The sequence below is a fragment of the Sceloporus undulatus genome, chromosome 7, assembly GCF_019175285.1.
Source record: "Sceloporus undulatus isolate JIND9_A2432 ecotype Alabama chromosome 7, SceUnd_v1.1, whole genome shotgun sequence".
NCBI lineage: Eukaryota > Metazoa > Chordata > Lepidosauria > Squamata > Phrynosomatidae > Sceloporus > Sceloporus undulatus.
Genome location: NC_056528.1, coordinates 31,048,860 through 31,069,409, shown reverse-complemented (window position 1 = coordinate 31,069,409; position 20,550 = coordinate 31,048,860). Strand labels below are relative to the sequence as shown.

General features: G+C 48.8%; 2 protein-coding genes across 8 annotated transcripts in view; both read right to left on the bottom strand.

Moving 5' to 3' along the window:
- Positions 1-7,715, bottom strand: part of DLG3 (discs large MAGUK scaffold protein 3) — a 59,469-nt gene extending 51,754 nt beyond the window's left edge. For 2 of the 3 annotated variants that reach the window (XM_042477948.1, XM_042477950.1), the window contains exons 1-4: positions 7,583-7,715; positions 5,136-5,267; positions 2,919-3,070; positions 400-546 (exon numbers count right to left, since the gene is read on the bottom strand). In XM_042477948.1, coding sequence (XP_042333882.1) covers positions 400-546; positions 2,919-3,070; positions 5,136-5,267; positions 7,583-7,598 — 447 coding nt within the window. In that variant the 5' untranslated portion in view covers positions 7,599-7,715. Of the gene's footprint in view, positions 1-399; positions 547-2,910; positions 3,071-4,392; positions 4,524-5,135; positions 5,268-7,582 lie in introns of those variants that run through there. The other variant, XM_042477953.1, reaches the window with a different exon arrangement.
- Positions 7,716-9,478: 1,763 nt separating this feature from the next.
- The window catches only part of LOC121937209 (sestrin-3-like), a 28,855-nt gene continuing 17,783 nt past the window's right edge, over positions 9,479-20,550 (bottom strand). For 3 of the 5 annotated variants that reach the window (XM_042480192.1, XM_042480193.1, XM_042480191.1), the window contains exons 2-9: positions 16,683-16,889; positions 15,561-15,743; positions 14,895-15,125; positions 14,175-14,280; positions 13,920-14,038; positions 13,607-13,797; positions 12,679-12,823; positions 9,480-11,374 (exon numbers count right to left, since the gene is read on the bottom strand). In XM_042480192.1, coding sequence (XP_042336126.1) covers positions 11,285-11,374; positions 12,679-12,823; positions 13,607-13,797; positions 13,920-14,038; positions 14,175-14,280; positions 14,895-15,125; positions 15,561-15,743; positions 16,683-16,889 — 1,272 coding nt within the window. In that variant the 3' untranslated portion in view covers positions 9,480-11,284. The other 2 variants (XM_042480189.1, XM_042480194.1) reach the window with 2 other exon arrangements.

Genomic DNA, 20,550 nt, shown 5'->3' with positions numbered 1-20,550 from the left:
AAATAATAATTATAAGCCGCTCTGATAAATACCATAATAAAACAAACAAACAAATAAATAAATATTATGGAAGACAGGGCTTTTTCAGGGGCTGCTCCCAAATTGGGAAACTCCCTCCCCATGGGAAGCATCCGCACTGCAGAAATAATCCGGTTTGGCACCGCTTTAATCGCCATGGCTCAGTCTAAGTTTTGCTCCGGCGCCACAACAAATCACACTTCCCAGAATCCCATAGGACTGAGCCACAGTGATTGAAGCTGGATTATTTCTCGGACACAGACAGAGTTGGAAGGGACCCCAAGGGTCATGTAGTCAATCCCCTTTGAGCCGTGGAGCAATGCACCATTCAACCACCCCGGAAAGATGCCCACCCATGCTCTGCGACGCCATGAGGCTCACCTTGGGCAAGGAACTGGAGACGCCCACCGCCAGGTTGCAGACACGCTTTGGCACCTCGCTCTTGCTCTGGGTCACCCTCACCAGCCGCGGTGGCCCTGGCCCCGAAGCATCCTCCTGGCCCCAAGCCGCCCGTCCTTGCAACTTCTCCTGGAACATCAAACAGAACGGAAAGCTGAAGGCGAGGAAAGCAGCCCAGAAACCATGGTGAGGAAGGCGGCTTCCTCTGCCAAGCGGAAGATGCATCATGACTCGCACTGCCCTCCCATCACACTGGCAGCTGTCACAGATTTGGGGGTGTAAGGCACTTCGGGGAGACAGGCAACAAGGGGTCCTCAGGCCTGGGCTGTGGATGGGCAGCAGGCAAGGAGCCAGGTTTGTGCTCTGCGCACAAGGACACAAACACACACCTGTTCCAGGTGCATTCGGCACCATTTACCTTTTGTGAAACCAACTGTCTACAGAGGGCCCTTGGTATCCGCTGGGGTTTGGTCCCAGGACCCTCCATGAATAGCAAAATCTGTGGATGCTCAAGTCTCATTAAATACAATGGGGCATCATCATCATTGCTACAATGGGCCCTTGGTATCTGCTGAGTTTTGGTTCCAGGATCCTCTATAGATAGCAAAATCTGTGGATGCTCAAGTCCCATTAAATACAATGGAGCAATATTATTATTATTACTATTATTATTACAGAATCTGTGGATGCTCAAGAAACTCTGGGAGCTGAAGTCCAAAACATGTGGAGGGCCAAAGTTTGGGAACCACTAGTATAGAATATTATTAAATAGAACATTATTGCATGAATAGTATAGAATATTTCTGAATATAATATTATTGCATGAATGGTATAGAGCAGATGTTCTTAACCTTCCTAATGCCGCGACACTTTAATACAGTTCCTTATGTTGAGGTGACCCCCAACCATAAAATTATTTTCGTCTCGGTTCCTAAGACCATCAAAAACATGTGTTTTCAAATGGTCTTAGGCAACCCCTGTGAAAGGGCCATTCAACCCCGAAAGGGGTCATGACCCATAGGTTGAGCACCGCGGGTATAGAATATTACTGAATATAATATTATTGCATCAATAGTCATCAATAGTGGGATCCAGTTCCCATTCTTGTACTCAGACTGGGAAGAAAGACATGGCTGATTCTGACCCTGAGCCAGATTTTGGTTTTTTGGAGAGTATTGCTTGCCTCTTTGATAAGGAAGGAGGAGGACGACAACAACGGCCTGGATATCATCATCGGGATGCCAGCGACAGGGACAATGGCTGTCTGCACTGCCCTCCAGCGACCAGAACTGCAAACCTCTCTCCAGCTGAACGGAGCTGTTGTTTTGTGCTTTCAAGTGGGCTCCAGCTTAGGGCAATGCTAGGTTTTTCCGTGGCTAATATTGTTTTAAATGAGGTTTGCATAGTTTGCAGGATTTCTGCAGGATTTGCAAAGACTGCAAAGGCTGTGTAAATCTAGCTTCTATTCCACCACCTGAAATCTGGGGGGTTTGCAATTTCCTAATCCGTGTCATTGCTGCTACTGCCATCTCTGTCCCTTCACCCGCTCTTCCACCTCCCTTCATTTTCGGGACTCAAGGAGGCTTATAAATGGATGCTGAGAGCAAAGGGTGATTGCACCATGTTCCAAAATCAGCTTGCAAATGTACTTTGGGCACTGCAATCCTAGAAAGCAGGGCTGAGGACCAAATCCAACCCTCTTGTGGTCCCAATCCTACCTCCTTGTAGTTCCTAGACAGCCATGACCCTCTTCCCATTGACACCACCATTACGGGGCTTCTCAGCTTTTGAGTCTTAGAATTGGAGGAGACCCCTTCCCAGCCCCAATTCTGCCACGCAGGAAGACACAATCCAAGCACCGCCGACCGATGGTTTAAAAACCTCCAAAGAAGGAGACTCCACTACATCGGGGTGACCCCAGATGTCCTAACCACAAAGGAGGACATTCAAAAAGAATGCAAAGGACACGCAAGAAAAATGTTAGGCGTGACCAAAGAAAAGCTAAAAGCACTCACAGAAATGTAAATGCATACTTCTTAGTCATGCTCAGAATGGAGGCCATTTTGAAACTCCTCCTGGACAAAAGGCTGAAATGTAGGACATGTCATGCAAAGGGACCCTGAATGGAGGACCTTTTGGAATTAGACTAGGACAGAAGGTTGAAATGTAGGACACGTCATGGAAAAGAAGAATGCTTGGTCACTCCGAATGGAGGACCTTTTTGAATCCCTCCAGGAGCTGAAGTTGAAATGTAGGACATGTCCTGGTAAAGAAGGATGCCTGGTCACTCTGCACTATATTCCAAGGCAGCATCTCTTTTACTGTCAAACTTTTCTTCCCATTCTAAAATGTTGAGATGCTTCTTCTAAGACCTATATCTTGAGCCACAGGCTCAGGTGTGCTGGCATTTTGGTCCTAGCTCTCTTGCCTTTCTCCCCATGGAAGGTGCCTACGGTCCCCATCCTCCCCCTGGGTCCCCTTGGAGCAGCGCACCTTCTCACCTGCAAGGCCTGAGGGCTGTGGTCATGGTTCTCCAGGTAGGTCTTTGGGCCAGCGTCGCCTTGGGTCTTGGGCAGAGGAGCCACCTCCGGAGATGTCCTCCCATCCTTCTTGCAGGTGGAGAGCAGGCTCAGCTCATAACACTCCTGGATATCTGTAAGAAGCGACACCCATGGAAAATTCAACCAAAGCTGCTTCGGAAGATGAAGGTGACCCTTCTCCCTTTGGCAAATGATGAATCCATTGGCCTAATACAGATGGACACCAAGCCCTGGAGGACTGGAGCAAAGGCCAGTCAATTGCCGTTGCATTCAACGGTCACAGAATCACAGAGCCCAGAGGTATCTTAAAGTCCATCTAAAGATGCATCTACGGTTTTAGAAGCAATGTAGTTTTGACCCCAGTCAATCCGACACAACCCTGGGATTTGTAGTTTTGTGAGGCACCAGCACTCTTTGGCAGAGAAGACAAAGACCTTGGCAAGCTACAAACTATAAACATAAAGCAAATACAGTTGGCCCTCCTAATCCACTGATTTTTTAATCCATGGATTCCAGCATCCACAGCTTGAAAGTATTTTTAAAAGAGCATCAATTCCAAATAGCAAACCTTGATTTTGCCATTTTATACAAGGGACACCATTTTTGCTCTGCCCATATATTTAATGGAACTTGAGCATCCACAGATTTTGTTACCCACTAGGGATCCTGGAACCAAACCCCAGCTGCTCCCTACTTATTTTAATGCATTATTTTAATGTTTAAATGAGTTTAATTGATGATTTAGGGGAAGGAGGGAATAACTGGGATGATTGTTGTATTGTGTGGATTTTTATTGTAAACCGCCTCAATCCTGATGGAGAGGTGGAGTAAAAAATAAAAGTGTTGTTGTTGTTGTTGTTGTTATTGCCATGCTTTCTTGGAAGTAAGCTCCACCGAAGCCCTGGAGAGGGAACTTTCTACATGCCCATGGTGCATGTCAAGAGTCTTCATCTTTGCAAAAAGAAGGGAAGGGAACAACTAATACTGTATTTTCTCCCTTGAAAGTATTGTACGGTACTTGCAAGGAGGCAAAGTTCAAGCCAACCCAGCCAGAAAAAGTAGGGAGGGAAGACAAAGGAAGGGAGGAGGAGTGGCCCAGACTCTCCCTCTGTTTGCAAGGCCAGGGACTGGGAGGGTCCCACATTTCTGCAGAGCTGCAGGAGGGTCTACAATGGTTGCACCTCCCATCATCCTGCCCCCTTTACACAATAGGGAACCACAGACCTCTTTATGCAACAGATCCCTTTGCAGAGACCAAATAAAGCATGCAGTTTCTTCCCCTTGGCCCCTAAACTCTCTGGGGGGCTTTTGGGGAAATGGCTGCTCCTTTTTTTCCCTCCTGGAAGATGTCCTCGACTTGTTATAAAAACACACACATACAGAGACAAACCAAAAACCTCCTTGCAAATCCTTCCCAGGTTTTTGGAAAACGAACCTTTTTGGAGCGCTGTTGCCAAAGACCTTTAAGACGGAGGGGCATATTTGCTCGGCACCAGCTTTCGGGGATTAGGGTCCCCTTGTCCAGTCAGATGACCACCTTCCTCCCTGCCAGGAGGCTTGTGTAATAGCTCACACTTTTGTTCAACGGCCGGCTGGGGTTAATAACACAACGGTCCCCTCCAGGACTTTCCTCAGCATCCGGTCGCTCTCTGTGCCAACATTCCAGCCATGTTTACACTCTGAACATCCGTGTCTGAAAACGCTTGAGATCATGCTCCATTTATTGGAGAAAGCGCATGGCAACCCGCAAGGATTTACACCGGAATAAGGTTCCCAAAGGGCCATGCATGGCAAATCTATTCTCCCCCCAACAGTGTATTTGGCTTCATTGGTTTGGAATCTTAAACTACTAGCAAAGGCTGAGGTCTTTGTTCACTATGCTTTTCCTTTTAGCAGAGCATGGGAAAAATCACTTTGGGGGACTACAACTCCCAAAAATTGGCCCAGCCAGTGTGGCTTTTGGAAAAGACTCAATTTTCACTATCAAATAAAATAAAAGAGAGGGGAGCTATTGAATGAGAGATGTAATGAATAAAGGGGGCAACCATGGAGATGTTATTTTAAAGGGAACGTAAGGTTAAAGTGTAAGGATAAAGAAAAGGTCCCACAGGTTCAGAGGTGCCAGCCCCCAAACAGTGCCAAGTACTCTCTTTCTCTGCAATTTCAAGCCATCCTTACCCAGCAATGCCTGGAAGAGTTCACTCTGGAAGATGTGAAGCACTTTCTCGATGGAGACTTGCAAAGGCTGTTCTGCCGGCGAACGCAAGACGCCTTGGTACCGAGCAAGGATCTCTGCAGCCCTCTGAGTATCTGTCAAGGCAAGGCCAGAGCTTAAAAGCATGTGTCCATGTGCACCCAAGTGCCAGGCAACCCCAAACCAGAAGGGCCTTTTTGGTGGGCACACCCAGGCAGCAGAATATACCCTTCCCTTCCCATACAAAATGCTAGGTGTTGAGCCTCCCTTATCCCAAATGCTCAGGACCAGAAGCGCTTGGGATTTGGGGATGTTTTTAGGATTTTGGAATGTTTGTGTATTTGTTGCTATCGCATATCTTTAAATCTTTTCTGATTATGGCAACCCACCCCAAAAGCAAAGCATACAAAGAGGGGAAAGTCTGTGAAGTCAAAGGCTTTCATGGCCGGCATGCATCACTTTTTGTGGGGTTTTGGGGTCATGTGGCCACATAGACCAAAAAACTATAGGTGAAAGTGTATTGTCCACCTTGTCCTGAAATGAAATCTTTGCAAAGCAAAGGGAAACCTCTCCATTTCCTCTCCTTTTGGGAAGGGGTTTGGGATGGGTGCCGGGTCAGGATTCAGCGTCTGTGTGGGTCAAGGCCCATCCCAGCCTCGGCTGCCCCACATCCGCCAGGCCTTCTTCCCAAGGGCAGAACAAAGACCCTCTGTCTCAGCCCCCAAAGGGGCAACCCTTAATGAGGGCAAAGAGACCCCAGAACAAGGGCTCCACTGTCTGGACACTGGAGCCATGGACTTCCCCCAATGACCTCCTTGTGGGGCGGGAAGAGGGAACCTCCAGGAACACTGCAAAGGAGGACAAGGCACCCCCAAATGGAGGACGCGGCCAAAGGAAAAAAGGAAGACAACTGCATGCTTCTGAGTCCGGCTCCAGTTGCAGAATTTCTCCTGCATGGAAGTTTGGAATGGAGGACACATCCTGGAAAAGGAGGACGCTGGGTCACATGACCCAGGAAAGAGTCATTCCCCTACAATAATAATAATAATAATAATAATAATGGGTTTGGAAAAGTTGCCTTTTTGAACTGCAACTCCCAGAAGCGCCAACCTCTGGAGGCCCCAAAAAGGAACTTTTCCAGACTCCAGGGAAAGTCCCACCAAACTTTTCCTTTTGTTGGCGCAGGAAAGCAAATACTGCGCTGCCCTCTCTCTGCCCAGGATCCAGGAGGTTGTTCATAATATTAATTTCATAATCTTATTTTCTTGCCACGTAAACAAGTTTGGGCAAACATCCGTGGCTTGGCTTCCCATCTCCGTTGTTCCTCTTCACAACAACCTTGCAAAGAAGGCCAAGGCGACAGGAGGGATTTCTCCAAGATTGCTCAACAATCTTGAACTCTGAATTAACCAGTTTCCAAAGTATCCTTGATGATCCCAAAGAGAGAGGAGCCTGAAGGCAGGCCTCCCATCCAACCTCCAGCTGGGGAGGCTTCCTTGGTCATCAAGTCCAATAGCAGCTGCAGAAATCCCAGCTGTGGCTTGTTCTCCAGCTCCAGGGATTGGCTTCACCTGTTGGGCTCCTGCCTGAAACTCAGCACTGAATGGCTTGGGGCCAAAGCTGAAGGAAAGAAAGATGGAACCCCCCAAAAGGAGAGATTCTATGGGGATTGCAAGCCCTACAGCAAGGAAAGGCCTGCCGGGGAGGGAGAGGGGCTTCACCGGTTGAATCAGGCAGTGAAACCCAATCTCTTGGTTGTTTTCTGGCTGCAGGAAGGTGCTGCACCTGTTGAGCTTCTGCCCCAAGGGCCAAGGAGGAGGAGAAGGGCTTCGCCGGTTGAATCCCTCGGCCAGGGATCATGGGGAGGAAGAACTTCACCGGTTGAACTGCGACCCCTCTGGCTGGGAAAGGGGAAATACTAACCCCCTTCACCAGTTGAACATCCCTCTGGCCAAGGATATGGGGGGGGACTTCATCAGTGGAATCCCTGCCCCTTTGGCCAAGGAGGAGGGGGGAAAGCCTCATGCCCTGCATTTTAAGGAGGGGGAAGCACTGCACCAGTTGAACTTCTACCTCGCTGACTGGGGAGGGAGACTTCACCCTTGGAGATCCTTCTGGCCAAGGATCTGGGGGGACCTTGGCCAGTGGAGCCCCTCCGGCCAAGAAAAGGCAAGGGCAGTCCTTGGCCCTCCCTCTGGCCAGGGATGGAGGCAAGAGCTTGGCCACTTGGCCCTCCCTCCCTCCCTCCTTCCCTCGCTCTCCTTCCAGCCCAAGAGCAGGACTCCAACCAGCCTCCCTCCTCTTTCCCTGGAGGTGGCATCAAGAGCACTTTGGGCCAAGTTTGCCAAAGTTTGCCCAAAGGTGCCAGGGCCCTTGGCGGGGGGTGCCAAGACCCCCCCCCCAGTCCAGAGAGAGAGAGGTGCCCCTTTACCTGTCCGGCTGACCATGGTCCTGGCAACTCAGGAGGGCAGGCAGGCACCCACCCAGCAGCAGCAGGAGGAGGAGGCGAGGGAGGGAGGGCGGCCTCCTCTGGCTCTGAATCTGGGCGGAGGCCGAGGCTGCCCTCCTTCCTGCCTGCCTGCCTTCCCTCCCTCCCTCCCAGCCAGGCCCCCCGAGTCCTGCCTCCTCTGGCCGGCCAGCCCTCCAGGCCAGCCCCCGGTGGGCCAGGCAGCCAAGGCCCCGGGGCCAGCCCCAGCCCTGCCTCCCTGGCCCTGGCAGGGGAAGAAGTCCAAGGGGCTCAGGCCCGCTCTCTTTTCCTCTTTCCCTCCCTTCTTTTCCCTCCCCTCCTTGTCCTCTTCTTCCCTCTTTTCCTTTTTTGCTTCCTTGCCAGTCTTTTCCCTTTCTTCCTCCTTTCCTTGCATCTGTTCCCTTCCTTCCTTCTCCTGTCACGCATCCATGTTCCCCATGTACCCCACATACCCCCAGAGTCAGTGCTGGCCTTTAAGGGGGTCTTGGGCCTTCCAGACCTCTTTGCTGGGAGGAAGCTGGCCGTCCCCTTCTTCTGAGGCTGAGAGAGTGTGACCAAACCCTGGCCTCTCCGGTTAAGCCTGGAGCCCCATTGCGCCAGGCTTGCCTCTTCCGAACAAGGGCCACCTTTCCCTTTATTGGCATTAGCTGAAGACTGTACCCCCTTTTCCCAAAAACTGGAAAGGCTCAAGGATGGAGAGCGGCAGGGCTTGAATGATAATAAACTCTGACAATGGTGTGCGAGTTGTCATTCCGCAAGTGCAGTGTGTGTGTGTGTTTTGCAATGTTGAACTGGGGAGAGGACAGGAGTCACATTGGGAAGGTGCGCATGGATACCTGCAGAAGACAGCCTGCTCTCCACCTTCACAACCCAACCAACATGGAGCCTTTGGTGCCTGCGGGACTCACGGCTGCAATCGGTTTTATTTCCATTTCCAGGAAGATGACAGTGGAAACTCTCAGCTTAAGGTTCAAATTCAAGTTGGGAGAGGTTCTCTGGAGTGGCAAAGCAATGATTTGTCGTTCTTGTTGTGTGCCTTCAAGTCATTTCCAACTTCTGGCAATCCTAAAGTGAACCTATCCTGGGTTTTTCCTGCATAGGATTTGCCATTTCCAGAGGCGGAGAGTGTCTGACTTGCCCAAGGCACCCCTGGTCCCAGAGTCAAACTATGGGCTACGCTGGGTCTTAAAGCAATGGCATTTTGGCACCAAGGCCTTGGAAAGGCACACTCCATCCTTTTAGCACCGGAGAGGGAAGCTTGTAGGGTCGACTCAACAACAGGACAAGATGCTGGATGTAATTTGGGGGACAGGATTCAGAAACAGGCTGGGAATTCAGTATGCAAAGGGATCCTATAGCAATAGCAAGTATGTCAGGCAACATCTTTGAGACTAAGGCTGCATCTACACTGCAGAAATCGTTCAGTCTGACACCGCTTTACCTGCCACAGTTCCATGCTATGGAATTCTGGGATTTGTAGTTTGGCGAGGTATTCAGCCTGCTGCCAGGGCGCTCTGGTGCACCGAGCCATAAAGTGGTGTCTAACCAGATTGTTTCTGCAGTGCAGATATAACCTAACTAACTGAAAAGGAAGAAACGAGTTTCCGTAGATATGAGCCTCCTTCCTCAGATGCACGTTTTGGGGGATAGGATTTGGCAACCTTGACCACTACCCTTCAGTTGAGAGAGAGTGGATTTGCCACCAAATGCCACAAATACAACCACAGCATTTGTGGTTCAAATGGGCTCACTCTCCACTCCCCAAAACAAAAAGTCCAAAATGCAACGAGATGCAACTCTATGCTCCCTGCCTGAGAAAAGCAAACCAGACCAGGTTCCATGTCAAACAATTATATTTATAGCAAAAATAGGCTTTGTACTCTCTTCCCCACACAAGGTTCGGACCCCCCACCCCTCCCCAAAACATTTACACAGTAAACAGGTCAGCCACCGCCACGTGTGTATGCGCGCAAGTGTGCTGAACCAGCTCCAGCCGCCCCGTGCCCCATCTCTGCCAGGAGCCCCGCTGGCATCTTTCCCCCACAAAAACCACACACACACCCCTCGCCCGCCCCACCTGCCCCCCCTTTCCGACTCCCGACGGATGCAGGATCTGTACAGTGGTCCACATAGAAAGCGTGCAAAAAACCGGGCATCCCTCCCCTTGCAAAGAAGAGTGTGGGTTTGCAAAGATGGCACCAGGGAGCCGAGTGCAAAATCCGCCCCCCACCCCAAATAGCAGCGAAGGCCTCCATGCAAGGACAAGATTGCAAGGAGGTCTCCTTGAAACCCACCCTTCCCAGCATCTGAACACACTCTGGAAGAAAAAACAAAATGAAAAAATAATCAAGTGAGAGAAGATACTGGAAGAACCTCTTCCCACTCCTTGGTAGCGACTGGAAGTGCCAAAGGACACAAGGAAGAAAGCCATCAAGGCAGGCGGGCAGAGGACCACACCAAAGCCACAAGTGGAGTGTGTCTTTTGCGTATGGATGTGGGGTGGTGGGTGTCTGGTTATGGGTGGCAGTGGCAGGAGCAGCCAGGGAAATGTGCCACACAGCCCTGCCAGTCTGCCATGCAAATTAGGAATCAAGACTTCAAGGAAGGAAGCTGTAGGACGGTCACAAAGCTTTGTGTGGGGTGCAGCTGATGAGTAAAGGAAAAGTAGGACAGTACAGAGTTTAGGAGACCAACTGGCAGAGTGGGCACAGGAATCCAGTTTGACCACTGAGAGAAAGGAAGAAGAGCGAGACAAAAAAAAAAAAAAAAGGGGGGGGGGGGGCAAGGCTGGGTAGAAATGATCTTTTGGGACTACAGCCTCCCCAGAATCCCTCCCAGCATAGAATTGAGGGCTTGCTAGTCCAAAACAGGTCACATTTTCCCCCTCCAAGCTTTGAAAATGTACAAGCAAAAGTCTGGGCACGCTCTCTCCCTGGCATGAGTCCTACGGACCCTTTTGGAACCGAGTCCCCAGGGTCCCCTGAACATTAGCCCACTATGGCTTCTGGGGACTGGAGTCTAAAATTGTCCAATGAGCAGCCTTCGAAGACCACGCTAGCAGGAGGTAAGCATGCACTCCATTCCTCTCGCCCGAATTAAACCCAGATCTCTGAAGAAGTCTGATTCGAAAGCACCAACCCACATCAAAAGCCAGTGTCCGAGACCAAACTGAGTTTCCTGTCTTCCCAAAAGAGGAGTCACATTGGTACCAGGAGCAGCAGCAGCAGGCATGGCACCAAGAAAGGACAGACCCTCTTTCTCATAGTGGGACGACACTGAAGTCAGAACCGTGGAAGCATCATTCACCCCCCCACAAAAAAAGAGATCCACAGATCAATTCCTCCCCCATTCCCACTCCTGTGGCTGGCTGCCACTCTCCTTCCGCACAAGCGATGCCCATCGGAGAGGGCAGAAAAGTCCCCTGCCGTGCTGTGCCACGCACGAGGGTCCCGGCTTCCAGATCGATCCCACCTGCAGAGCCGCGGTCCAGCGATTGCACATGAAGATGGAAGGATGGGGAGGGAGCAGAGCGAGGTGGGGGGTCCCCCATCTCTTTCTCCCCATGTTTCAAGAGGGGAACGGAAAGGCTGTGAAGTAAACACGGTGGGTGAATGCCATGGTGCACAAGTCCCAAGGAAGCCTCTATCGCGACCCCCTTTTTCTTTTTTAGGAGACCATGTAATGGGTGATGGCCCGGAGGGCATACAGCAGCTCTGCCTGGAGACGGGCTTCCAGGATGAGAAGATTCACGTGGACCTAGAAAGGAGCAAAAGGCTGATAAGCATCCATAGCAACAGAGGGGAGATTTTTGGCATTCATTACAGTCAATAAAATAATCATTTTGGAAAAAAGAGAAAGAAGGGGAAAGAGAAAGGCTGCTTTGTTTTTTCCTTGCAGCTCCAGACTCTTGGAATTTGCCTCCCTAAACATCTGCAGGACGCTCCTTCTCCTTGTTGCTTTTCAATTTCAATTAAAAGCATTGTTTTCCAAAGCCTTTCAAATGTTAGTTTAGCACTGCTTTATCATCTGGAATATTCTGGCTATACAATGGGCCCTTGGTATCCACTGGGGTTTGGTTCCAGGATACCAAAATTCATGGATGTTCAAATCCCATTATATGCAATGGCACAGTAAAATTGTGGAATAAATGTGTATCCTTACACATAGAAAGTCTCTAAACTGAGAAACTAAAAAGCATTAGGAAAATCAGGTACTTAACAGTGCTACAAAAACTTCTTTAAACCAGAAATGTGTACAGTTTATTCATGACAACCAAATACAGGTCATAGCCATGTGTTTACTACAATATAATTTTGGGCATCCAATGGAATAATGAAACTTGCATAAAGCATTTAGGATTTCTATTTATTTATTTAGTAGTAATATAGGTGCCCCTCATATAAAATGGCAAAATGAAGTTTTGTGTTCTGGATTTTTTGGGAGTATTTTCAAGCCATGGATGATTCAATCTGTGGATGCAGAATACCGAGGGCTGACAGTATGTATTTGCCAGTTTGTATTATATTGTGTTGAGGTTTGTTTTTTGTATTCTATCTGTACAATTCGCTTTACTGCATTGCATTGGTTTTATATTTGTGTTATTCCTTCCTTCCCTGCTACATTTTTACCCTTGGGGCCATTACAAATCTAGAAGAGGGGTGCCTTGAATCCCATTTTGGAGAACAGGCAGGCTATAAAGCTAATAAAAATATACATAATTTTAAATAAAGAAACCAGAAGTAACCTGGAAGTAAACCCCACCAGTTTGTTTCCTAGTTAAAAAGGGTCTTTCATGGGACTAAGGTGGCCCAATCTCTTGCCGGCAAATGAGCCAAAATTGCCCTTCAAATATCCTAGCAGTCATTTGAGAAGCACAAAATGGAGGAGAGATGTTTGGGGACCTTCCAAAATGGTCCCAGGGCCATATGAGTCCATGTTTTTTTTCCCATCTTCCAGCCAAGCATCATGGAAGAGGGATGCTCTTCAAGCCTTGGACCTCCCCTGGTGCCCACCAAGGCCTTTTCCGTCCTGCCGGTCCTAAAGCAATGCCCTCTTCTCACCTTTTCACTGTGCTTGAACTGCTTCCAGAAGCGTTCAAACATCTCTGGGTTCATCTTCTCCGGGAAGCAGGTCACTGTTTTGATGTAGAGCTTGAGAATGCGCTCCAGGAGGTGGTTCACCTCGGCGTAGTCGTAATCGTCGTACCTGCGAGGCGGGCAACCGCGTGTGAATGCCAGTTGCAAAATGGTCTTCTCACTTTGTAAAATTCAACCCCAACTAACAAGTAATAGCAGGCACCAAATACACTGTGAGTGGAGGAAAATATTGTGCCCTGAATCCTACGATTTAGGCTGAATCTGCACTGCGGAAATAATGCAGTTTGGTAACACTTTGCCATGACTCAATGATATGCAATCCTGAGATTTGTAGTTAGTTGTGGGATCAGGGTTCTCTGGCAGAGGAGCTCTCACAACACTCCTGCTGCACATTGCTTTCCTTGCTGTTTCCATTACTTTTTGTTTTTAAACAGGAAGGAAAATTAGACTGATTATCTGAAAAATTATTGGTGAAATTAATATAAAATGATCTTTGACATAATTATTGGAATGAACTAGAAACTGTTGCTGATCATACTAATAACATAACTTCATTTTTAGTCATCACCTTAATTTTGATTTTTTACTACCACCCCGTTACAAAAACTAACTTGTTACATCTAATTAAGTTACAGGTAATTCCCAGGCTTTAGTAAGTTGTAGATGCTCAGTCCTTAACCCTGGAACCATTGATGGCCAGTGGTTCCCGTATCAGTGGAATGGGTGAGTCCACTCCAGGTTTATTCCAGGCTTATTCCTAGATAGGCTTTGAAGCTTTACAGCTCACCAAAACCTGGCACGGATTCACTGCCCCACTGACATGGGAGGCACCATCCACCTCCGCTTGGAGCTGCAAACTCGGCAAACCCAGGAAAGATGGGGAAGCAGGTACCTGATCCCAAACATGCAGTGGATGTAGTTCCAAATGCCACGCTTGAAAGTGGCGTGTTCACAGCCCTGCCGCTTGGCCATGGAGCAACTCTTGAGCCCATCGACTTTCCGGAACTTCTCGTCCAGCAGATGCCCGATGTCCGAGTAGAGCCGGTTCACCAAGGAGAAGCCATGGTCTTCCCAGGAATAATCCTGCCCAAGAAATAAGAACCGTGAAGGGGGATCAGCAAGAGGAGGAGGAGAGGGGAGCCCACTCAGTCCTGCCTTGGCAGAAGAACAGCTCTTGTGGCAGCAACACCAACCCACTCACCCACCTGGACACGGAATATTTGCAGCTGGTCTTCATCGCATTGAACAAAATCTTGGTATCCAAAAGTGGGGTCCTGCAGATAGCAGGAGAGGTCAGCAGCGCTGGAGATTTCTCCATCAAAACCTAGGACACGGATACATGATGCAAAATGAGAAACAAAAGGATGGTAGCAGGCAAGAACAGTTTCTAACATAGGCCATTTCCCACCCTCCCTTTCTTTTCAGCCCCAAATCTCCTCCTTTCCAGCCTGATGGATTACCTTCATCCCTGTCGGGCAGCCGCATCTCTTCCCGGGCCTCGTGCTCCACCTGCAGCCTGTGGATGCGTTCGCGCAGAGACTCCAGCTCCACACAGGAATCCAAGGACTGCATGGAAAGGAAATGGAAGAACACCAAAGAGGTTCATCAATGGCTGCTCAAGGGCTGGGGGAAAAGGAGCCCTGCAAACCATTCCAAGATCTTGCCAGCTCACTGAGGACTCCCAGGTCAGTGGAGTGGAGGATCCACTCCAAGTCTTCCAAGGACAGAGTCAAGCATTCCTCTAGTCTAGACCAGGGTGAGCTCAGCAGATCCTTAAGCTTCCTACAAGTCATGCAAAGTCTGTCCCCCCCCCTCCAATAAAAAATTGGCATGATTTTTGGTCAATTTTTGTAAGATGACCCTCAAAACCGCATGGAAATAATATCCCCACCCCACAAGCCAGCAGGAACCTAGTACTACCTTCCCAAATCCCTGCATTTTCCTTCCTTTCCGTTGGTCAAGGTGCTGAATGTCATCCTTTGCAGCCCTCTAAAAATGGGAATTGGAAGTCATATCCCATCACCTTCATTTTAAGAAGAACCGCAAGGGGGGAATGCAGTACTCTGAACTTGATGGAGGGATGTGTGCGGTCCACAAGGGGAATGGGTCCCATCTCCTCCACAGCTCCCCACCCCTGCCCTAGACTAAAATACGGAGAGGATACCCTGCCCAAGACCCACCCGCTTGCGGCTGAGATGAAGGACCTCCTGGCTGCAGCCGTTCCCGACGTCGCAAAAGCACAGGCTCCCCGGTAGGGTCAGCTTCAGCAATCCCCGACCCTCGGGGCCAAGGTCCTGCTCGCAGCCACAGCCAAAAGCGAAGCTGGCCAGTGCATGGTAGTGGGCGAGGAGCACGACGGCATGGACCAGTTCGGCCAAGGACCAGCTCTGCTCGCTGATCTTCAGTAGCTTCTGCAAGGCATGGATGAGAGGAAAGCAAACTCTCAATTCCAGGCCTGGGTTCTAATCCTCAAAGCCATCACACCCTTCCCAATTCATCCTGCACCCGGAAGGCCTTATTTCCGACAATGGGTAAGAAATAATAATAATAATAATAATAATAATAATAATAATAATAATAATAATAATAATATGATGTCCCTTATGTAAAATGACAAAAGCAAGGTTTGCTTCGTGGAATTGATATAATTTTTTGAATGTTTTCAAGCCATGGATGCTTGAATCCATGGGTAAAGAATCCGTTTATTCAGAGGGCTGACTGTAATCATTATCATCTCCTTCTCCTCCTCCTCCCAGGTTAAGGGGATCAAAAGGCACCCCCTACTCTTCAGCCACTGCACCCCAAGTTTCTCTCTCATTTTGTGATTGGTCAGTCCAGGGGCTTACCTCAATGTGCTCTTTGCCAACCAGCCAGGGTCTGTGGGCCAGGATCTTGTTGATCTCGCTGAGCTTGCGGAGTTTCGAGGGGATGTAATCCAGCCCCCGAAGCCACAGGGGATCACCCCCGACCCGCAGGAACTGAAGCACATGGAGGTTCACCAGGTAGTGACACTGGTGCCTGGCAGCTGCCTGCAGGAGACGGACAAGAGCCCACCACAGAGACGGTCAGCGAGGACATAACAATCTCCAAAGGAGGCACTTTACACCACATATCCCATCGCTCACTCAAACAGTGTCAACTCACCAGGCCAACAATTTCCTCCTCCTCCTCCTCCTCTCTCCCAGGTTCCCTGATCGTTTTCAGGAAAGGGATCTAGGAGCCGTTCCTGACGCTTTGCCCTATTTCCAACATTTCTTGTTAAATCAAACGCCGAGAGAAATATTGGAAATAGGGCAAAGTGTCATGTTCAAAACAAGAGGACATTTTGGAATTTCTCCTGGGCAGAAGGTGGAAATGCAGGATGCATCCTGGAGAAGGAGAACACCTAAGTCATCTTGCATCTTAGAGGAAGGTCCTTCAGATGGCCTGAAGGTTGAAATATAGAATGTGTCCTGGAAAAGGAGGATGACCGGTCAAAGTCCTTCAAGATGACCTGACAGCTGAAATCTAGGTTTGGTCTTGGAAAAGGAGGACACCAAGACACTTGCTCATAAAATCAGGTCCTTTGGATGGCCTGGAATTGAAATGTAGGATATGTCTTGGAAAAGGAGGACGCTTAGTCACCTTGCTCATAGAGCAAGGTCCTTTGGATGGCCTGAAGGTTGACATGTAGGATTTGTCTTGGAAAAGGAAGATGCCTGGTCACTTTACTCATAGAGCAAGGCCCTTCGGATGGCCTGAAGGTTGACATGTAGGATGTGTCTTGGAAAAGGAGGACACCTGGTCACCTTGCTCACAGAGGATGTGGTCCTTCAGATGGCCATACAGGGCCTCAACTGGCCCTAGCCAGCATCCATGATGCCAAAGCAAAAGCACAGAACACGCTCCCCCTGTAATGTGGCCCACAAACTGCCAAGGAGCACAAAGCATGGCTCCCCCCCCCAAACAAGGGCATGGCTGGCACTCACCATGATGGCAATGTAGTGGCGGCAGTCGAAGGGCAGCGGCCCGTCCATGTGGAGGAGGTAATGCTGCATCCGGAGGAAGCTGTCCAGGTATTGCGGGTGGTAGCCCATCTGTTGGGTGATGGCCTCCAGGCGCCCGCGGCTGGCCAAGGCTTTCACAAAGAGCAGCTGAGGGGTCCTCTCTTTGTCGCTGGTGGTCATCTTGGTCACCTGGACCAGAGCAGGGAAGATGGAGGAGTGGAAAGAAGGATTCAAAAATAAGATATGTTTTCATGCCAGACATGCAAGAAGAGGGCTTCTGAATGGGAACAGACAGGGAAAAGTGAACATGGCTGCATCTGCACTGCAGAAATAATCCAGGTTGGTGCTGCTTTAACTACCATGGCTCCATGCTATGGAAGTCTGGGGACTGTAACTTGTTGTATGTAGCCCACATTTAGAGAAGAGTAATTCCATAATTCCATAGTACTGAGCTACAGTTGTAAAAGTGATGTCAACTCGAATAATTTCTGCAACGCAGATGCAGCCTATAACTACAACTCTGGAGACCAGAGTCTGATTTGCCGCTTGGCCATGAAACCTATTGAGTGAGTTTAGGCAAGTCACACTCTCTCAGCCTTAAGGGAAGGCAAAAGCAAACCTCCTCTGAACCAAGAAAACCCCATGATAGATTTGCCTTAGGGTTGCCATAAATCAGAAACAATTTGAAGACGCACAACAACAACGCTCCTGGGAACTGTAGTTTATTATGGCACCAGAGCTCTCTAGCAGAGAAGACTAAACATCTAACAAAACTACAAATCCCCAAATTCCCTAGCATTGAGCCAGGGCAATTAAAGCAGTCTCAAACTGGATTATTTCTGCAGCGTGTTTCGGACCTGAGAGGAAGGAACAAGCAAAACAACCTTTGGGCATTCCTTGCCTAAGAAAATCATGAAATCCATGGGATCTGTGGCACAGGATCTAAGTACTCCAAATGCACCAGATCCCAATTTGACCTTGGAAGCTAAACAGGGTTAGCCCTGGTTAGTACTTGGATGGGAAACCACCAAGGATTACCAAGGGCTGGAGGCTCTGCTTCAGAGGAAAAACCACCTCTGAGGATTCCTTGTGATGGACCTTTCCTTCCAGAAGCAGGTAAAGAAGACCTTTGCATTTGGGGAGACATTTGGTTTTAATATGTCATGGCAGATGGAGCTTTTATTGGGGCATGTGTTGTGTATCTATTTTATGATGCTTTTAAAACAGCTTTCAACTTGCATTTTAAACTAGTTTTTAAAAATAGAGCTCTGTTATAATTACGTTTCAGCTTTTATATTAATAGGTATTTTCTTTTTCTAGCACTGCAGAGAGCGGGACACAGAAAGCAGTTTGCACCTGGATCTCCCCTAATTTGCTGAGCTTGCATTTATTCCCATTGCCTTTCCCTTTGCTTTCAATGCCCCAATTCTATTCCTAGCATCCAGTGCGTCCCAAACATTGGTCCTCCAGATGTTTTGGACTTCACCTCCCAGAATTCCTTGGTCATGCTATCTGGGGCTTCTAGGAGCCAAAGTCCAAAACAACTGGAGGGGAAAAATGTAGTTTTTAATGAGTGCTTCTCAAATGTTGGTGCTCCAAATGTTTTGGACTTCAACTCCCAGAAGCCCCAGCCAACTCGAATCAGGAATTGTGGGAGCTGAAGTTAACAACACCTGGAGGACCAAAGTTTAGTAACCATTGTTTTAAATTATAGCAATGCTAGAAATGCAAGGGACCAAAAGAATATTTTTGGAGGGGTGCAGACTTCTTATTTGGGGAGCAATGCCTCCATAGGTTGCGAGGAGATCTGGGGTCCAAAACACACTGCAGAAATAATTCAGTTTGAGACTGCTTTAACTGCCTCGGCTCAGTCCCAGGGAATCATTATAGTATTTTATATATATATATATATATATATATATAAGTTTATTCTGGCACAAGAGCTCCCTCTCCAATGGAGAAGGCTCAATGTCTCACAAAAGAATTCCCTAGCATTGAGCCGGGGCAGCTAAAGCGGTCTCAAACTGGATTATTTCTGCAATGCGTTTTGCACCTGAAACAGCTTTAAGGGTGGCTCTTATTTGGTTTATTACCAATGCACTGCAAATAGGTTTTTTTTGTTTTTAGGGGAAACAATTACCTCTGTCTCCCTTTTGCTCATTTGCTAAAGATGGATTTGGAGAGGAAGAGGAAGAGGAGGAGAGTGGAAAATCACGCGGCCCTGAAAACCCGGGCAAATTTTTCCTTTTCCGCAACAAGCCTTAAAAACTCTCCCAGGGGCCTTGAAATAACACCCCTTAAACAGCAATATTAGGAAGCGGAGTGGGAGCTCAGGACAGTGCCAAAAATGACTCTTTCGGCTTTGAGTTTCTTCAGAATGGGTTTGCTCTATGGGCATCCTCTGAGGCTGAGAGAGTGAGACTTGCCCAAAGTCACCCAATGGGCTTCCATGACTTAATTAGAAATCAAACCCTGGTCTCCAAAGTCATAGTCCAATGCTCAAAAGCACCCTGGCATCTTTTAAGGCATCTTTTAAAACCCTTTTCTGTCCAGTTTAGGGCCTTATTGTTATCATTATTAAATAATAATTATTAAAATCTATTATTAAAATTAATTATTATTATTACTATTCTACCCGGCTCTCAAGGATCCACCTTCAATTACTTGGAACAAGGTGCAAGGGATTGTTTGAAAAGCTGGCTTAGTTTGGAGGGGGGTGTGCCTTGTTGTTTTGTGCATTTTCAGGGCATTTGGAAAGCAGCCGAAAGGGGTCCAAAATGGGGTTCCAGCCCTGCTCCCAAGTCTCCAGGAACACAGCTGCAAAAGAGGATTTGGGGGAGCGGGGTGCCACTTGTTTTGGGATGGGAGGGGGACACCTCATTCCTAGCCTTTGGGAATGTTGGGGGGAGGCAAGAATAAAAAGGACAAAGACACACACCCCCAAGTGGAAAAGGAAGTGGTGTGCAAAAGGGAAGGGGAGCAGAAGGGAAGAGAAGGGGGTGCAAAGCAAAAAGGAAGGGGGTGCGAAAGGGAAGGGGGTGCAAAGGTGAAAGGAAAGAATACAAAGCAAAAAGGAAGGGCTGCAAAAGGAATGGAAGGAGGTACAAAAGGGAAGAGAAGGGGGTGCAAAGGAGAAGAGAAAGGGTACAAAGCAGAAAGGAAGGGGGTGCAAAAGGAAAGGAAGGGGATGCAAGGGGAAGGGATGCAAAGGGGAATTGAAAGGGGGTGCAAAGGGAAGAGATGCAAGGAGGGAGGGAGGGGTGCAAAGCAAAAAGGAAGGGGGTGCAAAAGGGATCATGCAAAGGGGAAGAGAAGGGGTGCAAAGGAGGAAAGGAACGGGGTGCAAAGGAGGAAAGGAACGGGGTGCAAAAGAGTAAAGGAAAGGGGTGCAAAGGGGGAGGGGAAAGGGGGTGCAATCCCCCTCCAGTCCCAAATGGGGGGGGGGGAAGAAAGAACCTGTCCCCCAAAGGCCCATCCTGCTAAGGCCAGGCCCGGTCCATTGTCCTTCTGCCCCCTCCCCCCCGGACCCAAAAAAGCCTCTGCAGAAGCGAACCGCAGGGCGCCCCCTGGAGGCGGCGGCGAGGAAGTGCAGGAGGAAAAAGAGAAAAACAAGTTTGATTGGCAGCGCAGAGGAGAAGAAGAAGAGGAGGAGGAAGAGGAGGAGAAAGAGAAAGAAGGAGAAGCATCATCATCATCATCATCCCCGGACAGGACAAAGGCAGCCCCTGCAGCAGCAGCAGAGAAAGAGGGGTGCACTGCTCCCCTTTGCACCCCATAAAAGTCTGCAAAGAGAATAAAGGCAATATTGAAGCCCAAGAAAGTGGGGGAGAGAATTGCATGGAAAAAGGGG